The sequence below is a fragment of the Candida jiufengensis genome, assembly GCF_024610255.1.
Source record: "Candida jiufengensis strain CBS 10846 chromosome Unknown scaffold7, whole genome shotgun sequence".
NCBI classification, from domain to species: domain Eukaryota; kingdom Fungi; phylum Ascomycota; class Pichiomycetes; order Serinales; family Debaryomycetaceae; genus Lodderomyces; species Lodderomyces jiufengensis.
The window spans coordinates 1,043,750-1,071,650 of NW_026261556.1; the positions used below are offsets into that span (position 1 = coordinate 1,043,750).

Here is a 27,901-nt window from a genome sequence, read left to right on the forward strand (position 1 = left end):
TCTCGAATATTTTAAACTGTACACAAAATTGAATTGATTAGATTATTTTTTTTTACAACCAAATATTTCAATTTACAATCAATCAATCGATCACCTTTTATTTAATTGATATTATGACAATCAAAGCATCATCTTCAGAATCTATATACGTGATACCTCCCTATCTACTTGATACATATGAAGGATCTCAATTACAAAGAACATTGTTTGAAAATAACCCACAATTAAGTGAAAATAATGTAATAACGAATGATTCCCCATATTTTTATAAACCTCAACCAAAATCTAATGATAACAACACTACTAATACTAAAGATAAATATTCATTTTCAGATAATCCCATTCTAAATCAACTTATAAAAGAAAAAATACTATACAAACTAAGTATATTAGGAATTTTAGGAGTAAATCCAATGGAATTTAATAAATTTGATGATAAATATATATTTGAAACTTTTGAAATATTTAAATCAAGATTACTAGAAGAAACTAGACCTGATTCTGAGTCTGAAAGTAGTAGAAGTACAACAGCTCCATTGACTAGGGATTCACTACTTGATACAATCACGCCACAAACCATTTTTGCATCTGAAGAAGTAGGAGAAATCGGTTTCAAAAATTTATATAAATATAATGATGAAACTAGAACAAAGTATGAGAAGGACCCAACATATAAAAATTTCTGTAACTCATCGTTGAAGGAGTTATTGAAGTATAACGATGTTTATTACAAGTATAAGTTGAATTATCAACCTAGCTATGTAACATTTGGCAAAGATAATGACTTTCAATATCATTTACCGTTAAATTGGACTCCGTTGATACCGTCTAAATATTTAAAATACATAAAGGACAATTGGAACCTTGAAATAGATAATTCTTCAGGTTATTCCACGATTGAATTGAAGGCTGGTTCCTCATTCTTTGAGAATAGCAATAGCTCCATCGATGAATTTAAAAACAGATATTATAATTTTATAACAGATAATTCGATTAAATCTTCAGCTGGTATATTTTATTACGAAATAGAAGTTGAACAAAAATTAACTCAATCAACTAATTATAAGTCAATTATTTGTATGAATGATTTGTCAATAAGTTCGAATTCAACTTTAGAACTTTTAGCAGGTTTCACAAAAAGATTTATAACGTACGACTCAGTCAAGATTCTGAATTCTGCAATAACTCATTCAAGTTTCATAGATTTAGAAAAAATAAAGAATGATATACAACATGATGAATCTACAGAAGGATTTTCAAGTTCTGATTTAAAAGTTTTGTTGAACACTAAACCAGGTGAGTTCAAAGGAAGTTTTGCTGTAAATTTTGCTGATTCATCATTCTATAACTCTATAAAAGGTTCAGAATCACAAGCTAGAACTCAAATATTGAATATGAATAGAAGATTAAGCACAGCTATTAGAAATAACCAAGCGGATCTTGACTCAGGAAAATTGGATCTTGGAGTACCGTTTAAAACTAAATTGTTAGAAGATAAATCTATGAAAAGAATTTATAAAACAGATGTCATTGGTTGTGGTATAAATTTTGTTAACAAGACGATGTTTATTACTTTGAATGGGGTATTGACTAAAATTATAAATGAAAAAGAAATGGCATCAGCTCATTCAAGCTCAAATGACTTATTTGAAAATTCATCAAAAGATTTGGTAAAAGGTGTTGAATTATATCCAATGTTAGGGTTCAAATTGAACGATAAAGATCTTCTGTATGATCTTAAGGAAGAGCCAAGTACATGTAAAATTACTACAAACTTGGGTTTCAAGGAATTTAAATATAATATTAATAATTATGTGGATAATTTCAAGAATGAAAATCATAAAACCACTTACTTATCGTTATTAGAAAGAATCAAGAGTCAAGGGAGTAATATTAATAATGCAAATGATGAATCTATCAAAATTGAAAATTCATTATTAAATCCAAATGAAAATCCAATACTAATGAATAAACTTATCAAAGGTTATTTGGTTCAAAGGGGATATATCAATGCTTTTAAAGCTTTCAACTCGGATTTGAAGGATTTACAAGTTGTTTCTGATCCAACCACCACTGAAGACACAAATCAAGAAATCAATGAAGCAATTCTTGAAAAAAGTAACGCGAAAGAAAGACAACATATTAAAAAATTGATGCAAGAAAATAAATTTGATAGAATTATTCCATATATCGAATCAAAATACACCTCAAGTATTTTCAAAAATCAAGATATTGGCAAAGATGCAAAATTTGAGATCAAGAAATTAAATTTCATGTTTATGTTGAAAAATTATTTGAATAGAAAATTACAATTACATGATAATTTTGAGTTTGAATTTACTGATAATGAACAAGATATCTTGAAGAAAGCAATCAGTCAAAGAAATCAATTGTTGAAAGAATTCTCAAATAATTCAACTAGACAAGATGAAATAAATGAGTTATCATCATTACTATTAATTCAACTGAAACAAGATCTTAACAATTTACCCAAAGCAAAATTATTATTAAAAAATTTCGACTTGCAATACAACAAAACTTTTGAATTGATTAACTCGGCTATTTTAAGTTTAAATGGATTTGGATCAAAATCAAATTTACAAAAAATATTTGAAAAAGTCGATCAAAATTTGTCAAAATTGGTTAAAAGTGATAATAGTGATGATTTTGTATTGATGAATGTGGAAAAGGATTATATGGAGTAAATGGATATATTTTTTTCCATATAAGTTTAATGATATAATAATGAAACTTTTTAGTTATTATTTTGTCTTTCTTTTCTTTTTCAAAGGTTTCGTATCTTTCGTTATTTCCTTTTCTTCATCTTCAAATTTCACTTTCAATTTATCCCAATCTTTCTCATCTTCACCAAATGGATTTGTTATACTAATTAAAATATCATCGTCATGTAAGCTGTAATATTTTAAAGCCCACCCACCTTTTTCAAGATCAATAAATTTTACTGGTGTCTCTGCCTCCCTTAATATTTTCAATAAAATAGGAATATATTCCTCCAAATATTCTTTAACATTATATTTGATACTTGTGTTAGGTCTTGATGGATCAATCACATAATACATGAACGCTTCATCACTGAAGAATGGTGGTGTTATTTTTTCATTAATTTTAAACAAACAAGTTAATAGTAGACTTGCAGTTGCTGGTCCAACACCCTTTAATTTACACAACTCTTTCATTGATGATTTTAGAACTTTTGAATATTCTTCTCGATCTTCAATTGACGCTTTAATCCATGTAAAGTCTTTGGGGAGTGATTGGCTATATTGTAAAAATATTCTGAACCCATCCTTTGTGAACTGTTCCACATCTTTCTCCGAGTTTGATCTTATTAATTTGGGCAATTGTGGTCTAAATTTTCCTTTACTCAACTTCCAGTCCATTAAATTTACAACTTCATTTTTGGTCAAATAAGTAGTTTGATCTTTGGGATTGTATCTTGTTTTTACGATATCTTGTAATTCATTATCTTTCCAATAATCTAATTGTTCTAAAGTCTTTGTGTTATTATCAAACTTTTTTGATGATTGATCAGATAACTCTTTAATAATGTCTTTATATAGTATATCTTTTGCTTTAATTATATGATCTATACTCATGAGTTATTGACAGTAAATTTGGAATTGAATTGATGCAAAATAAGATAAATATTTAAGTGGTAATTAAACGCGTCCTTTTAACTAGTACATGATACAATACAATTAGAATAATTACAAGATGAAATGTAAATATATTTACATGTATAAATTATATACATAGCTATCGACAGTTTATTCATATGTTGATTTTTCCCATCCAAATCTTTTTTTAGGTGAATAGCTGATTGGAAATTTCAAGTCCATAATGATATTTTGAATTAATGAAAAAAATTGTGAACTAATCCAATACAAAAGTAATGCAGCTGGTGCATGAATTGATATAGCCATCATAAACACAATTGATAATCTTGAAAAATTAGCTACTGCATCAGTTAAAGTTGGTCTATATTTTAATTTTTGAGTTAATCTTGCCAAATCTAAAGTCTTAAAAGTCCATTCAACATTACATAATGATATAACACCCAAAATTACAGGAAATAGATGTGATGGATCGGCAACAGCTAAATCTTGAAACCATAAACATCCTTCGGTGTACAAAGATGGATCTAATGCTTTATTATGTAAATTATCCCATGATGACCAACCACTTAAATCTCTCATTGTTATAGACATGATAATCCACAAAGGAATTTGGAAAACTGGTAAAATGAAATTTTTCCATAATTGTACATCATATTTTTTAAATATTTGTTTTTGACGTTTTCTTGTTTCCTTTGTACTTAGTAATAAGATTTGTTCATAAGTCATATTGGACACTGGAGATAGACTTGCTCTTGTAACTTCATCACTTTTGGGATTTTGTATGACTTTTTTGGCATTTGATACTTTTTTAGCTAAATTCATTCTTAAAATTGGTCCCATAGCACTGATTATTGGTTTTAACGCACTTTGTTTTTGTATACGTTTTCGCTGCATAATCGCTAAAGGTAACGTCCATATTGATCTTAAACTAAAGGTTGTGATTGGTATCAAAGCCCACCATGGTATTCCAGTATATGCATGTAAATTTTCAAATGATTGTGTGAAAGTTGATATTATTAAATTATGATCCACTGAAAACTGCCGTATTTGTAGATGACTTTTATAAATTGATGTTGATCTAGTTATTGCATTTATTATTCGATGATTACTACTCCTTATAAACATCACCTAGTAATCTTGTTTCATTGAACGGTATGGTCTGAAATATTGAAATTTATATATCTAGACTGAAAAAAAATAAACGAAACAGTTACAAAAATTTGAAAGTTCAAACATCAATTTTATTTCTTACTTATCACTTACACGATCAAAACCATTCACATAATCACATTCCAAAATGTCAACGAGATCGGAAAGAGCATGCATGTTATGTGGGATCATACAACCAATGAAAAGATTTCAGGTAGATGGCTGTCCAAATTGTGAATCATTATTACATTATACGGAATCAGGAAATGTAACACAATGTACATCACCATCTTTTGAAGGTTTAGTTGCATTAGGAGAAGCTAATAAAGGTTCATGGGTAGCGAAGTGGCTAAGAATTGATAGTTTTGCTCCTGGATTATATGCTGTAAAAGTTAATGGTAAACTACCTCCAATGATTGTTGAAGAGTTGGAAGAACAAAGTATTATTTATAGACCAAGAGATGGAAGTGCAGAAGATTAATAAATTAAAGAAGCTATATGGGTGGGTGGTGTATTACATAAAAATAGTCGATAATGCTTCCTTTATCTCAATTTCCTTTGCATTTATACTTTTAAATATACAATATTACACAAGTGAGGATATTAATTTGTCAAGGTTCTGTAAAGTTGAAGTTTTGTCCCAATCATTCCTATCTTTCCAAACAATGTCCATTAATCTTGCCATTATCATTTCTAATCTATCTATGGTGAAATCTTTTGTAGCTTTGATTAATTTATGTTCCAAGTCTGTTAAATGAGGTTTATTAATTATAATTTGTTTTGTTTTATCAATGTCTAAACTTTCTTCTTCTTCTGAGTCAGATTCTTGATCTTCTTCTGGAATAATTTGCTCTTGAAGTAATTCATGTATCGGTTCTTGGATTGGTTCTTTAATTGATTCTTGTACTGCTTCTTTCATCACTATATCTTCATCTTTAGCTGGCTTACTATCTTTTCCTAATAAGTCCATAGAATTGTTGGGGTTGTTCATAGGACCTAATGCAATTGGAGCTTCTAATGTACCATTTTGTGTAGTTTGACCCGTAGTGGCATTGTTGTTTACAGCAGTCGAACCATTTGAAGTAGTGATGGGCTCATCCAAATCCATTATAATTGGAGGTTGATTCTCCAATTGCTTCTTTAATTCACCATGTTCTTTCAATAATTTGTCTTGTTTAATTAAATCTCTTTCTCGAACTTCTTTACAAGCTTTTAAAAATTCAGGTGTAGAGAAATCATCAATACCAAACTGGGCATTTGTAATCATTTCATTAGCTTTCAAAAGCCTTTCTCTATCACCTGAAGTTATTGAATCTTTTAATATTAATTTCAAATCTTTTAAGAATTGTTTTGGTTCACTATAAAATCCATTCCATAATCTTTCTTCTATTGTATCAAGATCCATATTGTAGTAATATTTACCGGTGGCCAATTCTTTGATCATATGCTCTTTACTTGGATCGTCTGATTTCACGTATTGAACTTGATAATTATTTAAAGGATTATTTAAAATTTCTGGATCGAATAAATGAAATAAGAAGTTTTCATCAATTATTGGCTTTTTGAATCGTTTATATCTGACTTTAAATAAATCCATTAAACTTGCTAACTTTATTTTAAGTACATTTTTCAATTTAGTATCTTGATATTCCTGTTCTTTGATTTTTTTCTTCGTCATTTCTTCACTGTTTGGATTTTTTTCTGGTTCAACAATTCTCAACTCTTTTAGTTTTCTTTTTGGTCTATTTTGAATATCATTGATAAATTCATAAGGTTTCATTTCTATAGTCTTCCATAATGTTTGGAAATAGTTCGATCTTTCATTTTTGGTAGGATTTTCCAACAATATATTGTTTCGAGTACTTCCAAATCCAAATAAAAATTTAATTCTATCGTCTAAATTCTCTAACGTTGTTTCAGCAAAACCTAATAATAAAATTTTTTCGCTACTTTTTAATCCACGAAGTAAACTTGATAATGTTGCTTGTGCAGATTCTGGTAGTATTTGAAACCAAACGTCTATTGTCGGTATTAATATAATAGCTGGTTGATGTCTTCTTGCTTCTATAAATGTTTGTATAATTGTCAGTTCTGGTGTTCTGGTAGAATCACCAAACATTGTACCCAAATCCAATGATTGAACTTGAAATCCTTCTAAATAATTAAGAACGGCAGCACTCAAGTATTGTTGACCATTTCCATCATTACCACTAACTAATAACTGAGGTCTACATACTCTAGAATTTTCTAAATCTTTCAACAATTGTTGTTTTGCAAATCCACCATCTGCATCTTTTGTAGTTGGATCGATGTACTTGGCTTCCTCTAATGCTGTTAGTTTTTGACGTCCAGGGACATGAACAGAATTAGGAATCAAATCAATCAATTTTGTAATAATGTTTTCGTAACTTGATTCTAATAATGGTTTTAAATGCTCGGGTAAAGGAGAAGAGCCAGATGAAGTTGATCTTGCACTTGATGGAACTATTTTATCTAATGCTTTCATGAAATCTTTAGCAATAACTTTCACTTTTTCGGGATGAACTGCTAATTTATGATTAGTTTCATAAATTTGTGGATATTTTCTTTGAATACTATTTAATGCAGCTTCTGTACATAATGCACGTAAATCAGCACCACCATAACCTTTTGTTAATTCAGCAAGGTTTTCAACGAAAGCATCAGCCAATGGTGGAGTCCATTTTTTAGTATGAATTTTCAAGATTTCTTTTCTTGAATTAATGTCTGGAAGTGGGAAATAAAATTCTCTATCAAACCTACCAGGTCTTCTCAAAGCTGGATCAATGGCATCAGGTCTATTAGTAGCTCCAATAACAATGACTTGACCTCTATTATCCATACCATCCATTAAAGCTAATAAGGTTGATACTATACTTGCATGAATTTGTTCTTGTTTTGAAGATCTTACAGGAGCCAATCCATCGATTTCATCAAAGAAAATAATTGAAGGTTGTTGATTTTTAGCTTCTTCAAATAATAATCTTAATTGTCTTTCAGCTTCTCCAACCCATTTACTTAAACAATCAGCACCTTTTCTCATGAAAAATGTAATCTTACGCTCTGATGTTGAACAGCTAGCAGCTAAGGCTCTAGCCATTAATGTTTTACCTGTACCAGGAGGACCATGAAATAAAACACCTCTTGGTGGCGTTATTGCAAAATTTTGATATAATTCAGGATATAGAAGTGGTAATGCCACCATTTCTTTTAATTGATTAATATAATTATCTAAACCACCAACAACTGAAAAATCAATATTCATGTCAACACCTAAAGGATCTGTATCACTAAGATTGTTTTTATTCTTCTTTTTATCATCACTACCACCAGTAATCAAATTACCTTCATTAGATTTGTTGACTTTCGGTTGCTTTTTACTAACTGTTGCTTCTCCATTCATGGGGGCAATCTCATCTTCTGAAGTATCTGAATCACTTACATTTTGTCCTATAGCAGTTAAATTGTTTGTATTTGTTAAACCAGGTAATGGTATTCCTCCTGGAGGTATATTTGTTCCAAACAATGATATTACATCACTTCCACCAAATGGTCCTGCGGTTGGATATAGTATTTTACGAAATTCATTTGGTTTTGAAACTGCTGGCCTTCCTCTTCTACCACGTATATTTGTTGGAGTACTTGGTCTTTCAGTGAAAAGCTCATTATTTATTGGAGGTGGGATCGTATAATCAACTTTTGTTCTTTGACGTAATTTATGTTGTGAAGGTTCAGATTCATGCATTGGTGATGAATCATATAAATCAGCAATTTCCTTTTGGATATCATCAACTTCACCTTCCTCATCCCTAGTATCATTACCTATTACAGTCAGAACGTCCTCTTCTTCCAAAAATCGACCTGATCTTGTTGTTCTTCTAGGTTCTATTGAAACTGATCTTTCTTTCTTTTTACGTCCTCTTTTCCTTTTAGGTTTACTTCCGTAATCATCTTCATTATCATCCCAATCTGGTTCATCATCAATAATAAAATTATCTGGTTTCTTTCTTTTTTCAACGAATTCGTCATCTGATAGTACCAAATCATCTTCATCATCACCTGAATCACCATCGTCGGCTCTAAATTCTTCATCATCAGATTCTAGTTTTATTTTTTTAGATCTATTATTATTTCTACCTCTATTATTTTTCACTCTTTTTCTTCGTTGTTTTATTTCTCCATCGGATTCTTGATAATCCTCGCTATCATCATCTTTTTCGGGAGATGATGGTCCACCAAATGGATCCTCCTCTTCATCAATTGCAGGTTCTTCATTATTTGTTACTTCTCCATTATTGGCCCCATTTTCTTGTTCTGTATCATCTATTGGACTATTATTTGATGGTTTTGTTTCATCTCCTTCATCACCTGAATAATCTTCATCTGATGATGCAATTGTTCTTGAACTTCTAGCCATTCAATGAGATAAATTGTGTAGAAAATATTGATTAAATTATAAATGTTTGTTGATTGAGAGAGACAATGTTTAAAATTATTGCAACCTAAATTATCAACCCAAAATAAATGTTCTATATCAACAACTCTTTCTGAACAATGATGTAGATTTGATGAATTTAAAATGACTTCGATAGTGGTATAAATGGATATACTAATAAATGAATTTCAATGTATATATTTATTAAAATCTCTCTACTGTTTAGTTTAATAATTATTATTTTAATTTTATTATTCAAAGTAAAATTGGTTAATACACGCTACCTGATACATAGTTAATAAATTTAAATTTTGAAAATTTTAAAGAGATTCAAATTTAAAGAAAAAACATCAATATCAATCAATGAATTTTATAAAATCAAATAATAACATTATATTTGTTTAATTTTGGGATTGCATTAGTTGAAGTAATGTATAATTTAAGAGTGTAGGAATGAGCACACCACATGAGCGATAAATAAAAATAATCAATTTATTAATATATGGTAATAATAATTGAATGCAGATTAATTTGATCAACATAATCCAACATAATTGGTTGCAAATATTCATGTTTCAAATTTAATTTTTTGCAACCACTTAATCTTTTGAATTTATTGTTAATTGTAATAATAAAAATTATATCTCAAGTTTAATGTTTATAATTTTTTTATAAAACTTGATGAGAGATTGAATTCACGTGCTGTATTTGGTAGCTTGTGTGCACGTGACCTGTTAATCTATTCTTTCGATTTGAGAAGTATACCCGTCTGCAATTTCCTTCATATATGACATTTTTTCTACTGAAATGATTAAAAACGGTATGAGGATACGGTCAGTTTGTATAAGAAGTTGAGAACATGATTTTTCTTCGTTTACGAGTACATGGAGTCATTTCTAGGTCAATAACTGATTTTTTTTACTCTATTTATTTTTTTCGAAAGAAAAGCAATTTTACATATTCATTTTACTAATTTAAAAATCTGTATTAATCTGCACCATACTTTTGAAATATCTTTGTACTTGAGTTTCCAAACTTTGAAATATCTTTGTACTTGAGTTTCTAAACTTTGAAATATCTTTGTACTTGAGTTTCCAAACTAAACTATGAAGTATTTTATTTTTTAAAAGAGTTTGCAGAGTTTGGAAGCTACTTTCGAAAAACTTACTTTATTGAAAATTAATGCAATGACGTGAAATTTGCAACTATAAAAATACTTACTTTCTATCCCTTTTCATTGATATTCACCTTTAATAATATCATTATTAAATCCAGTTTGTAATACGTTTGCAATTGTATCAACCAAATATATGTCTTTCAAATTACGACCACTCTTCAAAATATCATAAATGAAAAAATTTAATGGAGTTGAAATAGAAGTTAATCTAAAAATATTATTAAACAAGTTTTTAATTTCTTGAGATATACCAAATTCATTAAAGTATTTTTCTTCTGTGAATGATTCTAAATTATTAATACTATATTGATTTTTAGTTGTTTTTGACAAGTTTTGAAAATGTTTTGTTGATATTGTACTTCTTATTAAATGTAAACTTTCTAATGATTTGCAATTTATGATTTTATTGATTGTCAGAACATAATCTAATTGGTTGTAATTCAATATCAAGATATTCAATGAGTTCGGGATAGTCAAATTTTGTTGTAAGTGCTCGCTAAATGAACTTGTTAGGTTCAACTTCTGTAAATTCTTCAAATGATCCAAATTGCCCGCAATTTGATTGAATTTTGTATTTATTAATTCTAACTTCTCTAAAGTTGGAGAAAGATCATCAAAATTGAAACCATCAACATTTATATTTTTCAATTTCAAAGACTCTAAATATTTGCATTGTTTCAAACTGAATGAATTCAAATAATTGTCATGCGCTGAATGTAAAATTGTTAAAGTTTTTAATGATGATGGTAATATAAACTCAGTGTTATTTAAATTTACACCGTTAAATGAAATATCATGCAAACTATTTAGTTGTTCAAAGTTTTTGAAACATTCTTCATCTACTCTGCATTTATTGAACCAGGATGTTAATTCAATTGATTTTAAATTTGTAAATTCCAGGATAGATCCGTGAATCTTCTGACCTTGAAAAATTATGTTTATAAATTGTAGACTTGGAGGTAAATCTTGCCAATTGAAATCTTGTTTAATATTTAAATTCACATTCATCAAATTTTTTTGTTCAACAAAGTTAAAATAATTTAAATAACCAAAACTTAAATCCAATTCTTTTAAACCTAAAGGAAGTTCAAAATCATTATTTGAACTAAATGAATGTTTGAAAAAAGATAATGTATTCAAATTTCGTAGATGTTTTAAGTTTGTATTCTTGATTAATTTTATCCTATTTTGAGATAAATCTAGAAATGTTAAGTTTGGAGGAAATTTCAAATCTATAATCTCTTCAATTCCACAATTTGAAATCGTTAATTTATTTAAACTAAATAAATTTGTATGACAATTATGTAGAATTTTTTCGATCCTGTAGTTTGATAAGTTTTTTATATATAGTTCTTTCAAATTTGGTAAATATATTTCAACAGACAAACAAACATAACTTAAATTTTTAAAAATCAACTTCTTTAGCAGTTGAGGTAACTTAAAATCTTGATCAACAATCAAGTAAGTACCTGACCTATCTCTGAAAGTTTGTAAAGGTGAGGATTCATCTGGTATTAAAAAATCTGAAACAAAAAAATCTTCTTGTGGAATATTCAATTGACAATTTATAAAACTAAATTCAAGTTCTTCCAAATTATCGGGGAATTTATATTTGAAAAATAATGATAAATTGGGACAATCGATTAGTTTCAATTTACGTAAATTTTTATGACTTAATAAATTATCTAATCCATATATATTTGAACATTGAATTGTTAAGTTTTTTAATGTGGTCGGTAATTCAAATTTTGATAATTGTAAGATTTTTTTACTATCTAAATTCCCCTTATATGTGAACAGTTTCAAATATTGGTATTGTGATAAATTTACTCTTGAATGACTTAATTTTAGATCTTCTAATTGGATTTCTTTTATAGTTATTGGTAACATTAGATCATTTATATTAGTATCCACAAGTCTAATTTTAGTTAAGTTTCTGGGTACTTCATTAAAACCTGGTTGATAATTTGAGATTGATAAAGTTTGTAAATTAATTGGAAGGCTTGGTAAATAGAACTTAGAATCTTTTAAAAGACATGTCAAATGTTGAACTCTGTTTAATATGGCTGGTTCATAATTGAGTAATTGAGTTCCCCCTATCATGTTCAATTTGAAGATTTGTGGTACCACTTGTAAAAAATTATTCATTGCTTCCACGGTGTCATTTTTATCAATACTTATTTCGAATATAATTTGATTTATCAAAGTCTTGTTGTTTTTAAATAAATTTGATTCAAAAATCTCCAATGCATCTTTCAATGAACAAATGATTTTATGAGGAACATAATTTAGTTTTTTTAAAAAACTGATTAGTTGATAACTTGACCTGAAGTTCTTGACTTTACTATGAAGTTCATCATCTAGGTTATTATCATTTGTTTTGTAAAATTTTTTAATATAATGTTTTGAATTAATTTCTAATATTGGTAAAGTGATTTGTGCCACATAAGTTTGTATAATAGGTATTTTTAATAAATAGTTTATATGATTAAATTGAAAAGGATATTGATCATTGTTTATGACATTTAAGTAGTTAATAATTTTATGTATAATTTCAATTGGTAATAATGGTAATTCCTTTTGATTCTCTGATTGCTCCATGATTTTATAGTTCTGATTGAGACCAGTTATGTAAAATTATAAATGAGAACAATAATCTTAAGAAGGATCATATTTGATCTTCGGAAGTGAATCAGTGAAATAAATTATCTATTTTAAAGCAAAGAAATTAACAAGGAAAAGATTAGCAAATTTAAAAAAAAGAATGATATTAATAATAATAATAATTTGTAAATCTTGATTTGTATCTTTTTCTTTTTTTCTTTATCTTTTTGTCATATCAACACAAAACCTTAAATTTTGAGGGATAAATAAATAGATAAAAAATACCTGTATATAATTGAAAATTATACGAATCTAAATAACTTTAAATCTTAAATGACCAAGTAGGACCCAACTACGGTTTTGTGGTAATTTCATATTTGAGCATTAATCCGAATCATTAACATTTAAATTAATTGTTATTTTTAATCATATGGAAATATATTGAAATAAGAATCAATAGCTGAGAGTTAACTTAAAACTTACTTTACAATAATTAAAAATCTATTTATTAATTAGATAGATAATATAAACAATTCAAAAAAATCAACAAATAGTCATTATTAAGACTTTAAAAATTGTGAAAAATCTAATTCATTATCATCGTCTTCTTCTTCATCTTCATTTTCATTATTACTACTTTTACCATTTGAGTCACCCATAAAAGTGTTCGATGTTTTTGCTGTTGGTGGTGGTTGATCAATTGAATCAGTATAGTTATTTTTAATGTAATTTTGATTTTGATAATTATTTGGTGCAGCATTTTGTTCAAATGGTGATAAATTATTATTATTATTATTATTATTAATATTATTGACGTTGGTGTCTAATTTCAAATTTTCATATTTATTATCTAATTCTTCTTTTTCTTGTAATTCTTTTGCTCTTATTCTTGATGTTGTATATTTCCATGGTCTTTCTCTATAAAAAAATACAGCAGAATCAACTACTCCATTTAATGGTTGAAAAAATGCACCTAATACATTTAACCAATATATAGGTCTATGATAAACTTCATAATTAAATTGAGTTGCTTGCAATATAAATGGAAATAACCATAAGAAACAATAAGCAAAAGGATAAACAAATATTTTTTTCATTTGTTTATGTATAATTTTTTGTCTTTTTTGAAAATGTAAATTATTATTTATATCATCTGTATTATCAAAATGTTTAATTTCTAATTCTTCTAAATCATCAACATCTCCTGAATCCAGCTCAGTTATATCTCCTGTGTCGTCATCATCATCATTGAAATCATCATTAAAATTATATTGATTATTCACGAAATAATTGTCATTTGTTACGTTACCTCCTTCTAAATTACTTGGTTGTTGCAGTTGTTGCGACAGTGACTGCTGCTGATGTAGTCTACTTGAATTTCTCAGTTGTATAGCTTTAATTGATTTACTTGATATAGTCATTTTAGGGAATAAATGATCTTTAATATTTCCTAAAAAGAATTTTAAAGATGACCAAAATGAAGGTTGATTATTATTTAAATGTCCAGCATTTCTTTGATGTATATTAGTAAAAGCACCACCTAATAGTTTAAATTCTTGAACAACTTTAAAATAAATTAATCCATAAATTGCAAATATTAAAACAACAATACAATATCTTGGAACCCAACTTAAAACAAGTCTATACCAAACAGGTCTCATTGGTAAATAACACCAACATACTAATGAATCATAACCAACTCCATTTATAAATGCTAAACTTGCTAATATAATCGGTACAAAAAATGATAATGAATAAACTAAATATCTTAGTTTATATAATCCACCTTCAACTCTATTTGTACCTAAAATTTTTGTATTTAAATTTGGTTTAAAAATTAATAAATAAGTATGTAAAGCAAATGCTAAAATTGCAATATCAGCACCTTCAATTGAAGTAGCTGTGAAAAATCCAACAACTTGACAAAACTTTCTATTATAATAGGAAGTTGAATGAGTTAATACCCTTGTTGGATAAATTAATAATATAACTGCTTTTAATAAATCAAAAAATAATAAAAAAAAAATTAAATGATGACGAAATACTAATCTTTTAGGATCAATTCTTATAAAAAATAACATTGCAATTAATACAGATGCAATTGATGCACATGAAGATGATGTAGCAACAACTCTCTGAACAAATGCTTGATGATCTGTGAATTTTTTTATTTGATTTGCATGATCATATCTTTTAATGATTGTTGGAATAGTATCTGAAAATAACGAAGTAAAAAAATTCAAAATTGTTGTAGATGTTGTTGTGGATGTTGAGGTTGTCGGTATAAATGTAGGTGTTATTGTTGTTGGAGATGATGTGGATTCTAATATTTTGGTTGTGGTAGAAAATGCTATTAAATTATTTATTATTGTGGTTGATGTTGATATTAATTCTGATTGTTGTTGTTCCTGTCGTAGTGATTCTACTTTATCATTATTAAATATTATAAATTGTAAAATAAAATTAAAAATTGATGATAATGTAATATAATTAAAATTTATGATATTCTTTGACCAATCTAGTAGTTGATTAAATGAATCTATTAACATCTTAATCAGATGTTTAAAAGAATCTTAATAAAATAAGACTATCTTGAAGTTAAAAGTACAATTTTTGGTAGTATCTTGTTGATAAATTAATAAAAATTTAAAATATATATTAATAATAATATAGAATTCCATAAAATTTTCGTTGATTGTTTCAGACAAAAAAAATAAAAAAAAAAAAAAAAAATTAAAAATATTTTTAAATATTTTTGTGTGATATTTTTAATCTTATTTATTACACAAAATTAGTTGTAATTATATTTCATGAAATTTTACTATCAATATATTCTTAATTATTTTATTACATGTCAGATGAACATAAGACATAATCTTATTCAAAGTAGTTACAGATACCTTCAGTAAGGAAAATCTATTCATTGAGTAAATTACATATTTTGAAATGGAGAATACAATATGTATTAAAATTTTAAGAGATAAAAATCAGCCCNTTGCAAATAAAGTCTTTTATGAAAGTTGTTTATATAAATTTGATTATTTAATTAATATATTTTGTAATTCAATTTAGGTTAAAATATTACCAATTAAGTTAATTTATTTCGTGATAATATACTTTTATTATATTATTCAAATATTAATATTTTTTTAATTAATAAAAAAATATTTATTAAACCAGCATATTATAATTCAATTATTTTGTATATTTTCATTAACCAAGTATTAAGCATAACAAGTAAGAGCTTTAATCTTAAAATCAATTTTGGTGTTAAGTATTGGTATTAATTGACAGTCAATAATGACGATATTTTTGTACAGTAACAAAATTTGTTAGCATAATCAGTGACTTTGGCTTTTTTTCGTTGAAATGAATGTGTTTTCAAAAAATTTTAAATTCTGTTTAGCATTTCTTGAATGTTTCCTTGATAAATTTACTTCCTATAAAAATTTAAAAGTTTTTTATTAACTTAATCTACGAATGTACAACGCTCAATTCTTTCGTTTGGATAATAAAAAAGACGAACCAGCCATTTACGAGCAGAACGAACAAGCGAAATTTACGACAACATCCACTATTTTACCCTGTCTTACTTAAACGTATTAATAAAGATAAAAGATAAATGAGTCAAACATAAAATAATTGTTTATTGAAGGATACAAAAAAATATAAAAATTACAAACTAATCTATACTAAAACTGGTAATAATATGGCCATAATTGCAATTATAGATTTATAACTTGCTTTAGTAACAGTACCCATATTTGGTAATGGTTCAATATCTACTAATGGAGTATTTTCTTCTGGACCGGTAGTTGGGGATTCTGGATTTACTTCTGGTTCTACTGGATTAGTAGGAGCTACATTTGGTTGATCTTCACTTGAATTTCCGGCAATTGTAGTTGGTTGTGGTTGTTGAGTTGATCCTTCTTCAGTAACAATTAAATATGAAGTAATTGTAGTAGTAGTATAACTTGTAGTTTGAATTTCAGTTGTATAAACATCACAATCAGTCCCTGATGTGCATTCTTCAACTGTAAAAGTAATATCGGTAGTACATGGGACAACAATAGTTTCAGTAGTGTATGAAATTGGACAATAAGTGGTTATGATAGTTTTTTGAACTTTAATTGATTCAGTACATACTTGTTCTTCATCACAAACTGTTAAAGTAATAGTAGTTTCTTTTGCAATAGTTGTTAAATTATTTTCAATTGTTGTTGGATAAGTTGAAGTTTCAACAATTTCTGTACAAACGCTTGCTTCGTCACAACTTGTAATAGTAATAACTTGAGTAGTATATGAAATTGTTTGAGAAGTTAAAGGAGCTTCAGTAGTTTGAACAGGTGCAGTTGCAGTAGTTGATTCAACGGGTACAGGTGTCTCTTCAGTAGTAGGTTCAGCAGTTGATTCAACAGGTATAATTGTTTCTTCAGCAGTAGGTTCATCAGTTGATTCAACAGGTATAATTGTTTCTTCAGCAGTAGATTCAGCAGTTGATTCAACAGGTATGATTGTTTCTTCAGCAGTAGATTCAGCAGTTGATTCAACAGGTATGATTGCTTCTTCAGCAGTAGCAGTAGGTTCCTCGGTGGCTGCAGTGGTTTCACCTGGTTCATCATTTAATTGTTCAACACTTGTTTCAACTTCAAAACAACCTCCATTAATATAAACAACAAAACCAGATTCTGCTTCACAAAGTCCAAATACAACTGGTTCAGCACGTTTTACAAATTCTGAACGTTTCTTTTGTACTGACTCTTGAGTTTCTTCAAGATTAATAACATTATCAATCATACTCCATCCAGCTGTAGCTTCTTCAACATCATCTACAACAAATAAAAGTCCACCTTCACCAACAAAAACATATTGTCCATTTACAAACAAAAAACCATCTGTAATTACAAATGCTCCATCAACTCCATCAATTAAATTTTGAACTGTAACATGAGTATAGTTGGATTGTAATGGACTAAAAACTCCATCTATTGCAGCAATAATACTAAATGGTTGTGAAGGATCAACTAATTCAATTGGCTCGCCTGTTGGTTCAACTGGTTCATCTGTTGTTGTAGTTGCTTCATCAGTAGTGATTGGTTCAATTGGTACAACTTCTGTAGTGATTGGCTCAATTGGTTCTTCTGTAGTGATTGGTTCAATTGGTACAACTTCTGTAGTGACTGGTTCAACTGGTTCTTCTGTTGTGACTGGTTCAATTGGTTCTTCTGTAGTGATTTGCTCAATTGGTTCAACTTCTGTGGTGACTGGTTCAATTGGTTCTTCTGTAGTAACTGGTTCAATTGGTTCTTCTGTAGTGACTGGTTCAATTGGTACAACTTCTGTAGTGATTGGCTCAATTGGTTCTTCTGTAGTGATTGGAGCAATTGTTTCAGTTTCTGTAATGACTGATTCAGATGGATCCTCGTTTAATTGTAAATCGAAACGTCTAATTTCCCCAACAAATGGTTCACAATTCTCAGATAAAACTGTGCTAAAAAAACTCTGTACTCCTAAACTACAGATATGTAATGATTTAGAAAATGATATTATATCTGAATCGACTAAGTTCCAACTTGATAAACCTTCTGCATCTATTGAACGAGCAAGTAAAAATTCTTGTGTAGTAATATCTGATATAACTGAAGATGGATTCTCATTTAAAGCTAATAAATAATTTTCGGTGAATTTAAATCTTGTTTCTTGATCTATTGAAGTTAAAAAACCCTCTGGTTCAAAATAAAGATCATCAAAGTTATGTGTTACAACAACTTTGAAATTGTATTCTAATGCTTTAACTATTGACAAAGTTGCCAAAAAACTTGTTGCTAATTGACCAAACTTCATAGTCTTTAAATTGTATAAATTTTAATTAAAACGAATGACTGGACTATTGAAGGTTATGATTAATGGATTTTGTAAAAAAAAAAGATAACAAATTGATTTCATAAAAAACTTGTTGAATTCTTCTTCATTTATATAATAATTACTTGCAAATTGTCGGAATCACCTAATATTATTAAAATATTGGCCCATACAGTGAAGAATTTTTGAAATTATAATAATTATTTTGAAATATAAACAAGTTACTAATCAATCAAGATTTATTTAAAAAAATATTATATTTTATTTTCAATATTAAATCCAGATTTCTTGTCTTCCATATTAAATTTGTACTTTGAAGTTGTTGATAACGTTGTTTGGTGAAACTTGAATCTTTGAGCGTGAATATTCAATTTAAAACAGCTTTCCTGGGATGAAATTTTTCATCTTGAATCATTACTAGATCGGCTAATCATTGGGTGTTGCGAGTTAGTGATTGATAAATTAAACTTCATATCGCGCTTTTCGTAAAAATTAAACATTGAATTTGAACATAAGCGCCAAGCCAACGTTTCTAAAGTAGAATAAGTCAAAATTTATTTCAACTATTGTAAATATGATTGAAACATGAATCCCTGTACTGTTGTGGATCATCAGTCACTCATTCGGTTGAGTGAAGGGCCATGCTTTTCGAGACTTCCGCCATGGTAAACAAATCCTTTGTATTTTTGTTGATACCACCTGCCTGTCACTACCACATTAACTCCAAAATGCAAGTTAATGCAATTTTGAGTTAAATAATATTCCAAATCTAAACATTAAACAAGCAAGATTTTGACTAAATCCTTTAACTTTTGTGATTATTATAATTCATTTATTATTAAAATGGATTTATATAAACGCGTTACTTGCATTTCATTGCCTTTATGTGTTTATTATTGTTTCCAAATTATTTGAAAGGTAACAACCTGATTTAGGAAAATTGACAAATTGTTAAAAATATTGGCGATTCGTATGTATTGAGATTATCATAACTGATCTGAAATGTAATGAGATTATCATAATGGATCTGAAGTGGTAACGTTTTTAGTCAATAAAATATTATCTTGTCACATTATTAGATCACAAATGTGTGGACTTTTTGTTAAAGCATAATTGTAACAATCATTGGCAACTGATTTGTGGTTGATGTTGTATTGTTAAAGAATTTAAAAATCCGGTCTCATATTAATTGCTTTTGATCGTTGCTAACTTTTCTTGATTATAGAATGTTGTGAACAATAAGTATTCTAGCGAAATTATTATATAATGTTGATAGTAATTTAAAGAGACAGATTTGCAAAAGAAAAACATTGAATTCACGAAAAGCCGCACGTCGTATTTTATATTTTAGGCTAGTTATGAAAGATAGATATCAATAATTTGATTGCAATAAATTTACTTCATAAACTTGATAAACTGTATATGATCTTCTGATTAGAGATTCCTTATTATTTATATTACTTTATATTATATATTAAATTAATTATTAAGTGTGTGTGTGTAAATTAACATTAAGCATCGTTAAATAGTAAGCTAATAACTTTAGCTATAAAAATCCTTGTAAATTTGTGAAAAAAAAAAATTATTATTATTATTAATATTATTATTAAATTGTTACCAAAAAATCATTAAATTCATTCAATTGTAAGAAAAACTCTTTATCTATTAGTTTGTTATTGTTATATCCCAATTCTTGATTTATCGCTACTACTATTTGTATTGTTATTAGTTGGTGTTGCTAAATCTTCTAATGATGTACTTTTGGAAGATCCAACATAATTTTCTTCATCAAATACTGATCCTGCTCCAGAATCTTCATCATCATTTTCTGAAACTAAAGGTACAAAACTTTTAGAAGGTTGACGAGATCTTGAAAAATTCCCCATTTCAAAAGTATTATTATCATTAAAAGTTGATGAATCTTGTAATTGATAATGTGGTTGTTGATAAAGTGTAGTATATCTATTATCATCATTAGTACTGTTGTTATTATAATCATTAGCTGTTTCATCAAAATTTATATTATAATAATTTAATTCTGTATATGACCAACGACAAAATCCTTTAATTTTTGGTAAATATTTATATTTTGTAAATTCAAATACTAATAAAGATAAAACAGCTCCACCAGTTAAATCAATAAAATAATGATGAGTTAAATACATAGTACTCCACCATAACCAACCAGCATAAAATACAAAAAGAGGTTTTAATCTTGGAAATAACCAACACATAAATAAAACTTCCATTATACAACAACCAGAATGTAATGAAGGGAAAGCACCAAATATAACTGGAGAATTTGAAAACCCAGTAGTATACATATCAAACCCCAATAATTCATCTATTCTACCTAATCCACCTGGTGAACCGTGCATTGTATAATTAGCTGGTTGCAAACCATACAAATTCTTGTACCAAGGAGGAGCAGCAGGAAATAACATTTGAATAATAACTCCAAATAAATTCATATAACCAAATGCAAAACCATAAGATCTTAAAGAATTTGGAGGACCAAATAAAAATATTAAAGCAGCAACAACAAATGGAGCACCAAAATGAAATAAACCATAAGGTAACCAAGCACAAATATCTAAAATTTGATTAGTTATACTTGCTAAAACATTTGATAAATTATCACCATATAAAATAGTTTCCATTGCAGGTAAAAATTTAACAGATATAGCAGGTTTCCAATTATGAGGAATTTTTGAACAAGTAAAATAAAAAGCTAACCAAGTAAAAATTGGTAATGCAGGTAAAAAAAATTGTGAAGTTGCAGGTATTAAAAATAAAAATGAAAATGCAATAATTATAGGTAATTTATATAAAATTGAAGCAGGAAATATTATAAATACAAATAATAATATTGAAGTTAATAAAGTATAATGAAAAATTTCACCTTTTGACCAATTATGATGTCTTAATTTATGTAAAGTAGTTCTTATATTAGTATCAGTATTTAAATCAGATAAATTTGAAGTTGGAGTTTTTTCCAGTAGAAAATAATAATAAAATAATTGATATGGTTTATTTATAATTGATGTTGATGATCTATTATTATTATAATTTCGTGACATGATGAAGATGTTGAATATTTATCTATATGATGTATGTTGAAGACGACGACTATGACGATGTTGTTGATAATGTTGGTGATTATATTGTTGATGGATTAGTAGGTTGTATTGTATTATAAAAGATGTTTTAAAAAGATTGGTTGGATGTACTTGATTATATAAAATGATTTTTTAGTTTAGAATGTAAAGGTATTTGTAAAATGTAAAAATGAAAAAAAATAAAAAGAAATTAAAATTAAAAATAAAATTAAAAAAAAAAAAAAATGATTTAAAAATTCTCTTTCTCTCTTTTAAAATGTTAATTAACAATAGTTAATAATAACTAACTAACTAATTAAACAAAACTATCTAATAGTAAAGAGAAGAGAAAAAGGAGAAATAATTTAAAATTGTGATGATGCATTTCCTTTATTAATTAATTAATTTAATTGATTGATAATTTAAATAAAATAAAAACAAGTTCCAATATTATTGATCTTTTATCTATCTATTGTTATATTGATATTGAGTAAACTATTATTGATAAAATATAATTATTTAATGTAACATATTAAATATTAAGTAGTAATAATAGTCTCTTATTTCAATATATTTGATAAAAATAAATAGGAGAAAATAAGAAAAGACATTTCTTTTTAAATTCGAGAAAAAAAAAAGACTTTTTTATATTATTGTATACTTTACTTATTCTCCTATTAGATGTCGTTTCATAATTATCTTTATAAATATCCTATGTCGTATATAATCAATAATGTCAAATACTTATTTATTTAAACAATTGCTCAATACGCAATACTAAATTATAAATTGATATAGAGCAATAGTTTGAATATGTTACTAATTGTTTATAATAAAAGCTCAAAACATACAATTTTTGAGGAATGGAACAGATGAAGAAATTTAATCTATTTTTAATTCATACTATTTTTAGCTTTACAATGTTAGATAACATGATTGAATTTGAATTTAAAAGACATTATACTAATTTGAATTATAATGTATTGATAAAAACTAAAAAAAAAATGAAATACATATCCGATTTTTCCATATACATTTTTTATTATGAACTAGACAATTAAATTTGACGTCCGATAAAAATTTATAAAAATCATTTATTGAATTATTCGATAGATATTGTAAGTTTGATTCATTTTGGTCTCTAGGAACACTGCCTTACAATTTTTAGGACCTTTATAATTTTTAATTGTAAATTATTTTAATCTATCTATCATAATTACGGACTTCATTTTAAGCGATTTTTTTTTTTTTCTTTTCTTAAGGTATATCTCAAAATTTCTTTGATTTTACGGCTGAGTATCTAATATTTACTATATGACTTATTATTATTAAAAAATTAAAATTTTTAATCAATAGTATAATCTATACATAGAATTAAACTTCTTAAATTATGTAGGTTTCACGATATATTTGCAATATTTTATAAATGCAAATTAATAATACATATTAAAAAATTGACTTTATACTTAAATTGTTGAAGATTTGTTTTCACAAATATCAATTTCTGACATATGTAAACACTACCAATTGCTATGCAAAAAAAATTGAGAATGGAAGCGTGGTTGCAACAACAACTAACTTAAAATCAAATCTAAATTATTTTCAAGTTGTACTTCAATTGACATCAATTGACTGATCAAAGTACTTATTATTTATTCAATATGCCAGTTGAAGAGTTAGATGATAAAGTAATTTTAACAAATCCAAATGATTCATCATCAAAAGTAACTATTTTAAAATATGGAGCAACAATAATTAGTTGGGAAAATAAAGGAGAAGAAAAATTATGGCTATCAAAAGCTGCAAAATTAGATGGTTCAAAACCTGTAAGAGGTGGTATACCATTAGTATTTCCAATTTTTGGTAAACAAAAAGATTCAAATCATCCAACTTCAAAATTACCACAACATGGATTTGCAAGAAATAATACTTGGGAATTTTTAGGTCAAACTAATGAATCACCAATAATTGTTCAATTTGGTTTAGGACCTGAAAATTTAAGTGAAGAAACTAGACAATTATGGCCTTTTGATTTTACTTTAATTTTAACAATTTCTTTAGATGATAATAAATTAAATACAACAATTGAAGTTGAAAATTCAGGTAAACAAGAATTTGAATTTAATTGGTTATTTCACACTTATTACAAAGTAGAAGATATAACAGATGTATTAGTATCAAATTTAATAGATCAAAATTGTTTTGATCAATTAATTGGAGAATCTTATATTGAAAAAGCTCCAGCAATATCATTTCATGAGGAATTTGATAGAATCTATAAAAATATAAATGAATCAAAAATAATTCAAGTCATTGATAAAGGTAAAGTATTATATAATCTCAAAAGAAATAACTTACCTGATTCTGTTGTTTGGAATCCATGGATTAAAAAATCTGAAGGTATGGGAGATTTTGAACCAAAAACAGGTTATCATAATATGGTATGTGTTGAACCTGGTCATGTTAATTCAATGGTTCTATTACCACCTGGTGAAAAATGGATTGGTGAACAAGAAATTTCAATTGGTGGAGAAATTAAAGTTCAATCAAATATTTATTAATTTAAAGAGTAAATAATAAATTAATAATTTTTTTTTAGACTATAGATACAAACATTAAATTCTGATTCATATGTAATATTAATTATCGTATCATAAATCTCTCTATACGGGGTATAATCTTTTTAAAGTTTTTCAGCTTTTAAATAATTGATTGGAATAGAATTGAAAAAATATTGTCTTCAGTTCAAAAGATTATCTATAAGTTAATCATATCTCTCTTTAAATCTTTCAAATTTACTTAATGATTTTTGAGATGATGATATAGTTGGTTTATCATATAATGAAAAAGGTTGAGGTATAGTTATAGATTTTGATTTTATAATATTTGATTTTTTTAAATCATTAGTAATTCCAATATTTGAATTATATTTTTTTGAATTTGTTAAAACATTTTTAAAAGATGATAATGATTTTGATGGACTTATTTTTGTTAAATTTGGAGTATTTGAAAAATTTGAATGATTTGGAATTTTTGTATATGAAGTTGGTGGTTTCATCATTGCTTGTTGAGCTGCTAATGTAGCTGGATTTTTCTGATGTTGATGTTGTACTTGACTGTGTGGTAAATGTTCATGATTATTATTTAATTGTTGTTGCTGAGGTCTATAATTATTGTTATTATGAAATTGGGGTACTGATGGTTTTTTTTGTAATTGGGGTATCAGTGTCTTTCTCTGCAATTGGGGTATCAGTGATTTTTTTTGTAATTGAGGAATTGAAGGTTTTTTATTTAACATTGATGAGCTGCTTCTTGAAATTGATGGTATTTTAGATTGTTGTTGAAAATGATTTGGTGGTTGTGGCTGTGTGACGTGGGAATTTTGAAGATTAGTCGTTGAATTACTATTTTTGATTGGAGAAGAAACTAAATCCATATTAGAATTTGAATTTTTTATTGTGTTTTTACTTTCATTTGAAGATGTAATTACTCCTGCTAATTCTAATGAGCTTGTTCTTTTCTTTAAAGTTGGTATTTTTGGAGGTTGTTGTACATTATTAACAAATAATTGCTGTTCCAGTAATTCTTTATTTGGAGATCCAGTCTCCGTTGTTTGTCTTGTTAATATAGAATTTAAATTAAATGATTTTTTACTTGGTGATATTTTACGTATGGGTGAAATTTTTCTAATTGATTCATCTCTTTCTTTTGTTGGATTTGTTGATGTTAAGATAGGTATTGCTACAATTTCATTAATTCCATTTAATGTTCTTCTTCTTTTACTTGCTGACTCTATAACTTCGTCTTTTTGTGGGGATGGAGTTTTCAATCTTTGTGTATGTTGTTGTTGAATTTGCTGTTGTTGTTGTTGATGAACAGAATAATGACTTTGTATGGATTCCATTTTATTAAATTTTGTTGTATGAACTCCACTATATCTTTTATTTCTTCTTGAAGTAGCCGAGTCAAAATCTTCTTTGTTTGGTGATGATGACAATATTGATATTTGCTTTGCTCTATTATTTAACTCTGATAATACATTATTTGTTAATCTATTGGAATAACCTCTATTCGTCATTAATTGTGGTTGTGGTTGTGGAAGATGTTGGTGTTGCTGAATTTGTTGTTGATGTTTATATATTGGTGGTGGTGGTGAAGTGAAATCTACTATATTAGGATATAAATTATTCTGCTGATTATGTTCATGATTTAAACGTAATTGGCTTTGATATTCGTTTTGATGACTATTGAAATCGAAATTATTATGGTTTTTAATATTTGTTGGTGACGAACCTAAATTTAAACTTCTTATTTTTTTTATTGGAGTATTTAATGATACATGATGATTTGGATAAGTATCCGTCATTACTTGATACAAGTCAACTAGATGTATTAATTGAAATCTTGAATTCCCAGTTCTAAATTATAAAGGTTGTCTCAAATTTGTTAATAGTAAACTATTTACTAATTAAAATACCATTTTGAATAGAGGTCTTTCTATTCCTAATTTGGTTGAAAAGTAAATACTTTTACATAGTTTGGGCTACCAATTGAAATGTTAGATCTCCCCTTTTACTAAAATTTCACATTCTCGTCTAGTTCTGCGGTACGGATGCTGAAACTGCAAAATCAAATTTTTATTACTTGTTGTACGGATGTATAAAAAGAGATATGGGAGTATAAATTAGTGAATGATATAAGTCTCGATCCTAAATCAACATGATGAAGAGTCTGAGGTTTTAACGAACCTTATCAACAATAAACTTTGATTTAATTCATTAAAACCTTCACATATAAATGTTCGCATTAATATACGGTTGGTGAACCATTTGTTTAAATTTTGCAGCAATTTTTGGTTCAATTTATGAGTTTTTGCACTTGAATTATAGAAATATAAGCATGATCCACATGGCATTACAAATCGCAGTTAAAATGTAATTGGAGTTATACATATAAGCAATTATAGGACTTTAATTCACATATCAAGTATTACATTTGTTAATTGTTAGATATCGATTAATAAATTCACATGTAGCATTGAAACAATCATAAAAAGTCCGATAAAAAATTGGATTTAAGAATTTAAGACCTAATCTTACATAATAATTGTGTAGAAACTACTTACAAAGCTTGAAATTTCACTAATTTAGAAGAGAAGCTGAAAGAAAATGTTAAATCCTGGAAAATTCTTCTCTAAACTATAAGTTATTTACTCCGTTGTATAATGCCCCACTATGTACACCCGTTATGATTTAGATAAGATAAGGAAGTTTATATTGAAGTGAAAGTGAAACAAATGAATAAAGAAGTAGAAAAAGAAACTTTAAAATTAAAGTATTGAAAAAAAAAAAGTATTGGTCCCTTAAACCTAATTAATTTAATTAAAAATTGATTAAATAAACTTCTTATTTATTCTCCTCGGAATTTTTTATTTTTTTTTATTTTGAATTTAAATTCAAATTTTTTTAACTCCACAAACAAAAATTAAAAAACAACTAGAATTATTAAAAGTTTTATGCAACATTTGGATTTAAAAAGTAATGTTACTAAAATATTAATTTATTATTATTTTATTTTATTTAAATTAAATCAAAAAATGAATCATCTTTCTCTCTTTTGATGAAATTTTAAATTAAATTTGAAACATTAAATCCTCTATTGTTTTAAGTAGACTCCGAGGTTAGAGTATAGTATGTTAAATAACATAAACATTAATTCTTTCGAAATATTTGAGAAAATAAATTATCGGAGTCGTGAAAATGGAAATGTCAAAATTGATTTCATTTAGGTAATAAAAATTAGTCAGATAGTAAGAATAAGGGACATATGTATTAAGTCAATACAAATTAAAAAAAAAATTTGTAAATATTCATGTGAATAAAACAAAATTGATTGATGAGTACTTTATATCATAATATTT

General features: G+C 26.9%; 11 protein-coding genes across 11 annotated transcripts; 3 read left to right on the top strand and 8 right to left on the bottom strand. All coding sequences in view use genetic code 12, as the record gives it.

Annotated features, from left to right (window-relative positions):
• Nucleotides 1–113: 113 nt before the first annotated feature.
• Nucleotides 114–2,705, top strand: KGF54_001060 (glucose-induced degradation complex subunit; the record flags this gene model as incomplete). The annotated part of the gene is made up of 1 exon (XM_051761388.1): nt 114–2,705. The coding sequence occupies one exon, from the start codon at nt 114–116 to the stop codon at nt 2,703–2,705; it is 2,592 nt and encodes an 863-aa protein (XP_051622274.1).
• Nucleotides 2,706–2,762: 57 nt separating this feature from the next.
• On the bottom strand, nt 2,763–3,617 carry KGF54_001061 (uncharacterized protein; the record flags this gene model as incomplete). Its single annotated transcript, XM_051761389.1, has 1 exon — nt 2,763–3,617. One exon carries the CDS (start codon nt 3,615–3,617, stop codon nt 2,763–2,765), a length of 855 nt encoding a protein of 284 aa, XP_051622275.1.
• A 171-nt stretch (nt 3,618–3,788) lies between these two features.
• KGF54_001062 (membrane insertase) lies at nt 3,789–4,763 on the bottom strand (the record flags this gene model as incomplete). Its single annotated transcript, XM_051761390.1, has 1 exon — nt 3,789–4,763. One exon carries the CDS (start codon nt 4,761–4,763, stop codon nt 3,789–3,791), a length of 975 nt encoding a protein of 324 aa, XP_051622276.1.
• Nucleotides 4,764–4,935: 172 nt separating this feature from the next.
• On the top strand, nt 4,936–5,268 carry KGF54_001063 (transcription elongation factor; the record flags this gene model as incomplete). Its single annotated transcript, XM_051761391.1, has 1 exon — nt 4,936–5,268. The coding sequence occupies one exon, from the start codon at nt 4,936–4,938 to the stop codon at nt 5,266–5,268; it is 333 nt and encodes a 110-aa protein (XP_051622277.1).
• A 105-nt stretch (nt 5,269–5,373) lies between these two features.
• On the bottom strand, nt 5,374–9,222 carry KGF54_001064 (uncharacterized protein; the record flags this gene model as incomplete). Its single annotated transcript, XM_051761392.1, has 1 exon — nt 5,374–9,222. One exon carries the CDS (start codon nt 9,220–9,222, stop codon nt 5,374–5,376), a length of 3,849 nt encoding a protein of 1,282 aa, XP_051622278.1.
• A 1,252-nt stretch (nt 9,223–10,474) lies between these two features.
• On the bottom strand, nt 10,475–13,018 carry KGF54_001065 (uncharacterized protein; the record flags this gene model as incomplete). The annotated part of the gene is made up of 1 exon (XM_051761393.1): nt 10,475–13,018. One exon carries the CDS (start codon nt 13,016–13,018, stop codon nt 10,475–10,477), a length of 2,544 nt encoding a protein of 847 aa, XP_051622279.1.
• Nucleotides 13,019–13,581: 563 nt separating this feature from the next.
• Nucleotides 13,582–15,570, bottom strand: GPR1 (Gpr1p; the record flags this gene model as incomplete). Its single annotated transcript, XM_051761394.1, has 1 exon — nt 13,582–15,570. One exon carries the CDS (start codon nt 15,568–15,570, stop codon nt 13,582–13,584), a length of 1,989 nt encoding a protein of 662 aa, XP_051622280.1.
• A 1,138-nt stretch (nt 15,571–16,708) lies between these two features.
• On the bottom strand, nt 16,709–18,865 carry KGF54_001067 (uncharacterized protein; the record flags this gene model as incomplete). The annotated part of the gene is made up of 1 exon (XM_051761395.1): nt 16,709–18,865. One exon carries the CDS (start codon nt 18,863–18,865, stop codon nt 16,709–16,711), a length of 2,157 nt encoding a protein of 718 aa, XP_051622281.1.
• Nucleotides 18,866–20,562: 1,697 nt separating this feature from the next.
• AUR1 (inositol phosphorylceramide synthase) lies at nt 20,563–21,963 on the bottom strand (the record flags this gene model as incomplete). Its single annotated transcript, XM_051761396.1, has 1 exon — nt 20,563–21,963. The coding sequence occupies one exon, from the start codon at nt 21,961–21,963 to the stop codon at nt 20,563–20,565; it is 1,401 nt and encodes a 466-aa protein (XP_051622282.1).
• Nucleotides 21,964–23,642: 1,679 nt separating this feature from the next.
• KGF54_001069 (glucose-6-phosphate 1-epimerase) lies at nt 23,643–24,542 on the top strand (the record flags this gene model as incomplete). Its single annotated transcript, XM_051761397.1, has 1 exon — nt 23,643–24,542. One exon carries the CDS (start codon nt 23,643–23,645, stop codon nt 24,540–24,542), a length of 900 nt encoding a protein of 299 aa, XP_051622283.1.
• A 203-nt stretch (nt 24,543–24,745) lies between these two features.
• KGF54_001070 (uncharacterized protein) lies at nt 24,746–26,347 on the bottom strand (the record flags this gene model as incomplete). The annotated part of the gene is made up of 1 exon (XM_051761399.1): nt 24,746–26,347. The coding sequence occupies one exon, from the start codon at nt 26,345–26,347 to the stop codon at nt 24,746–24,748; it is 1,602 nt and encodes a 533-aa protein (XP_051622284.1).
• Between the last annotated feature and the right edge of the window lie 1,554 nt (nt 26,348–27,901).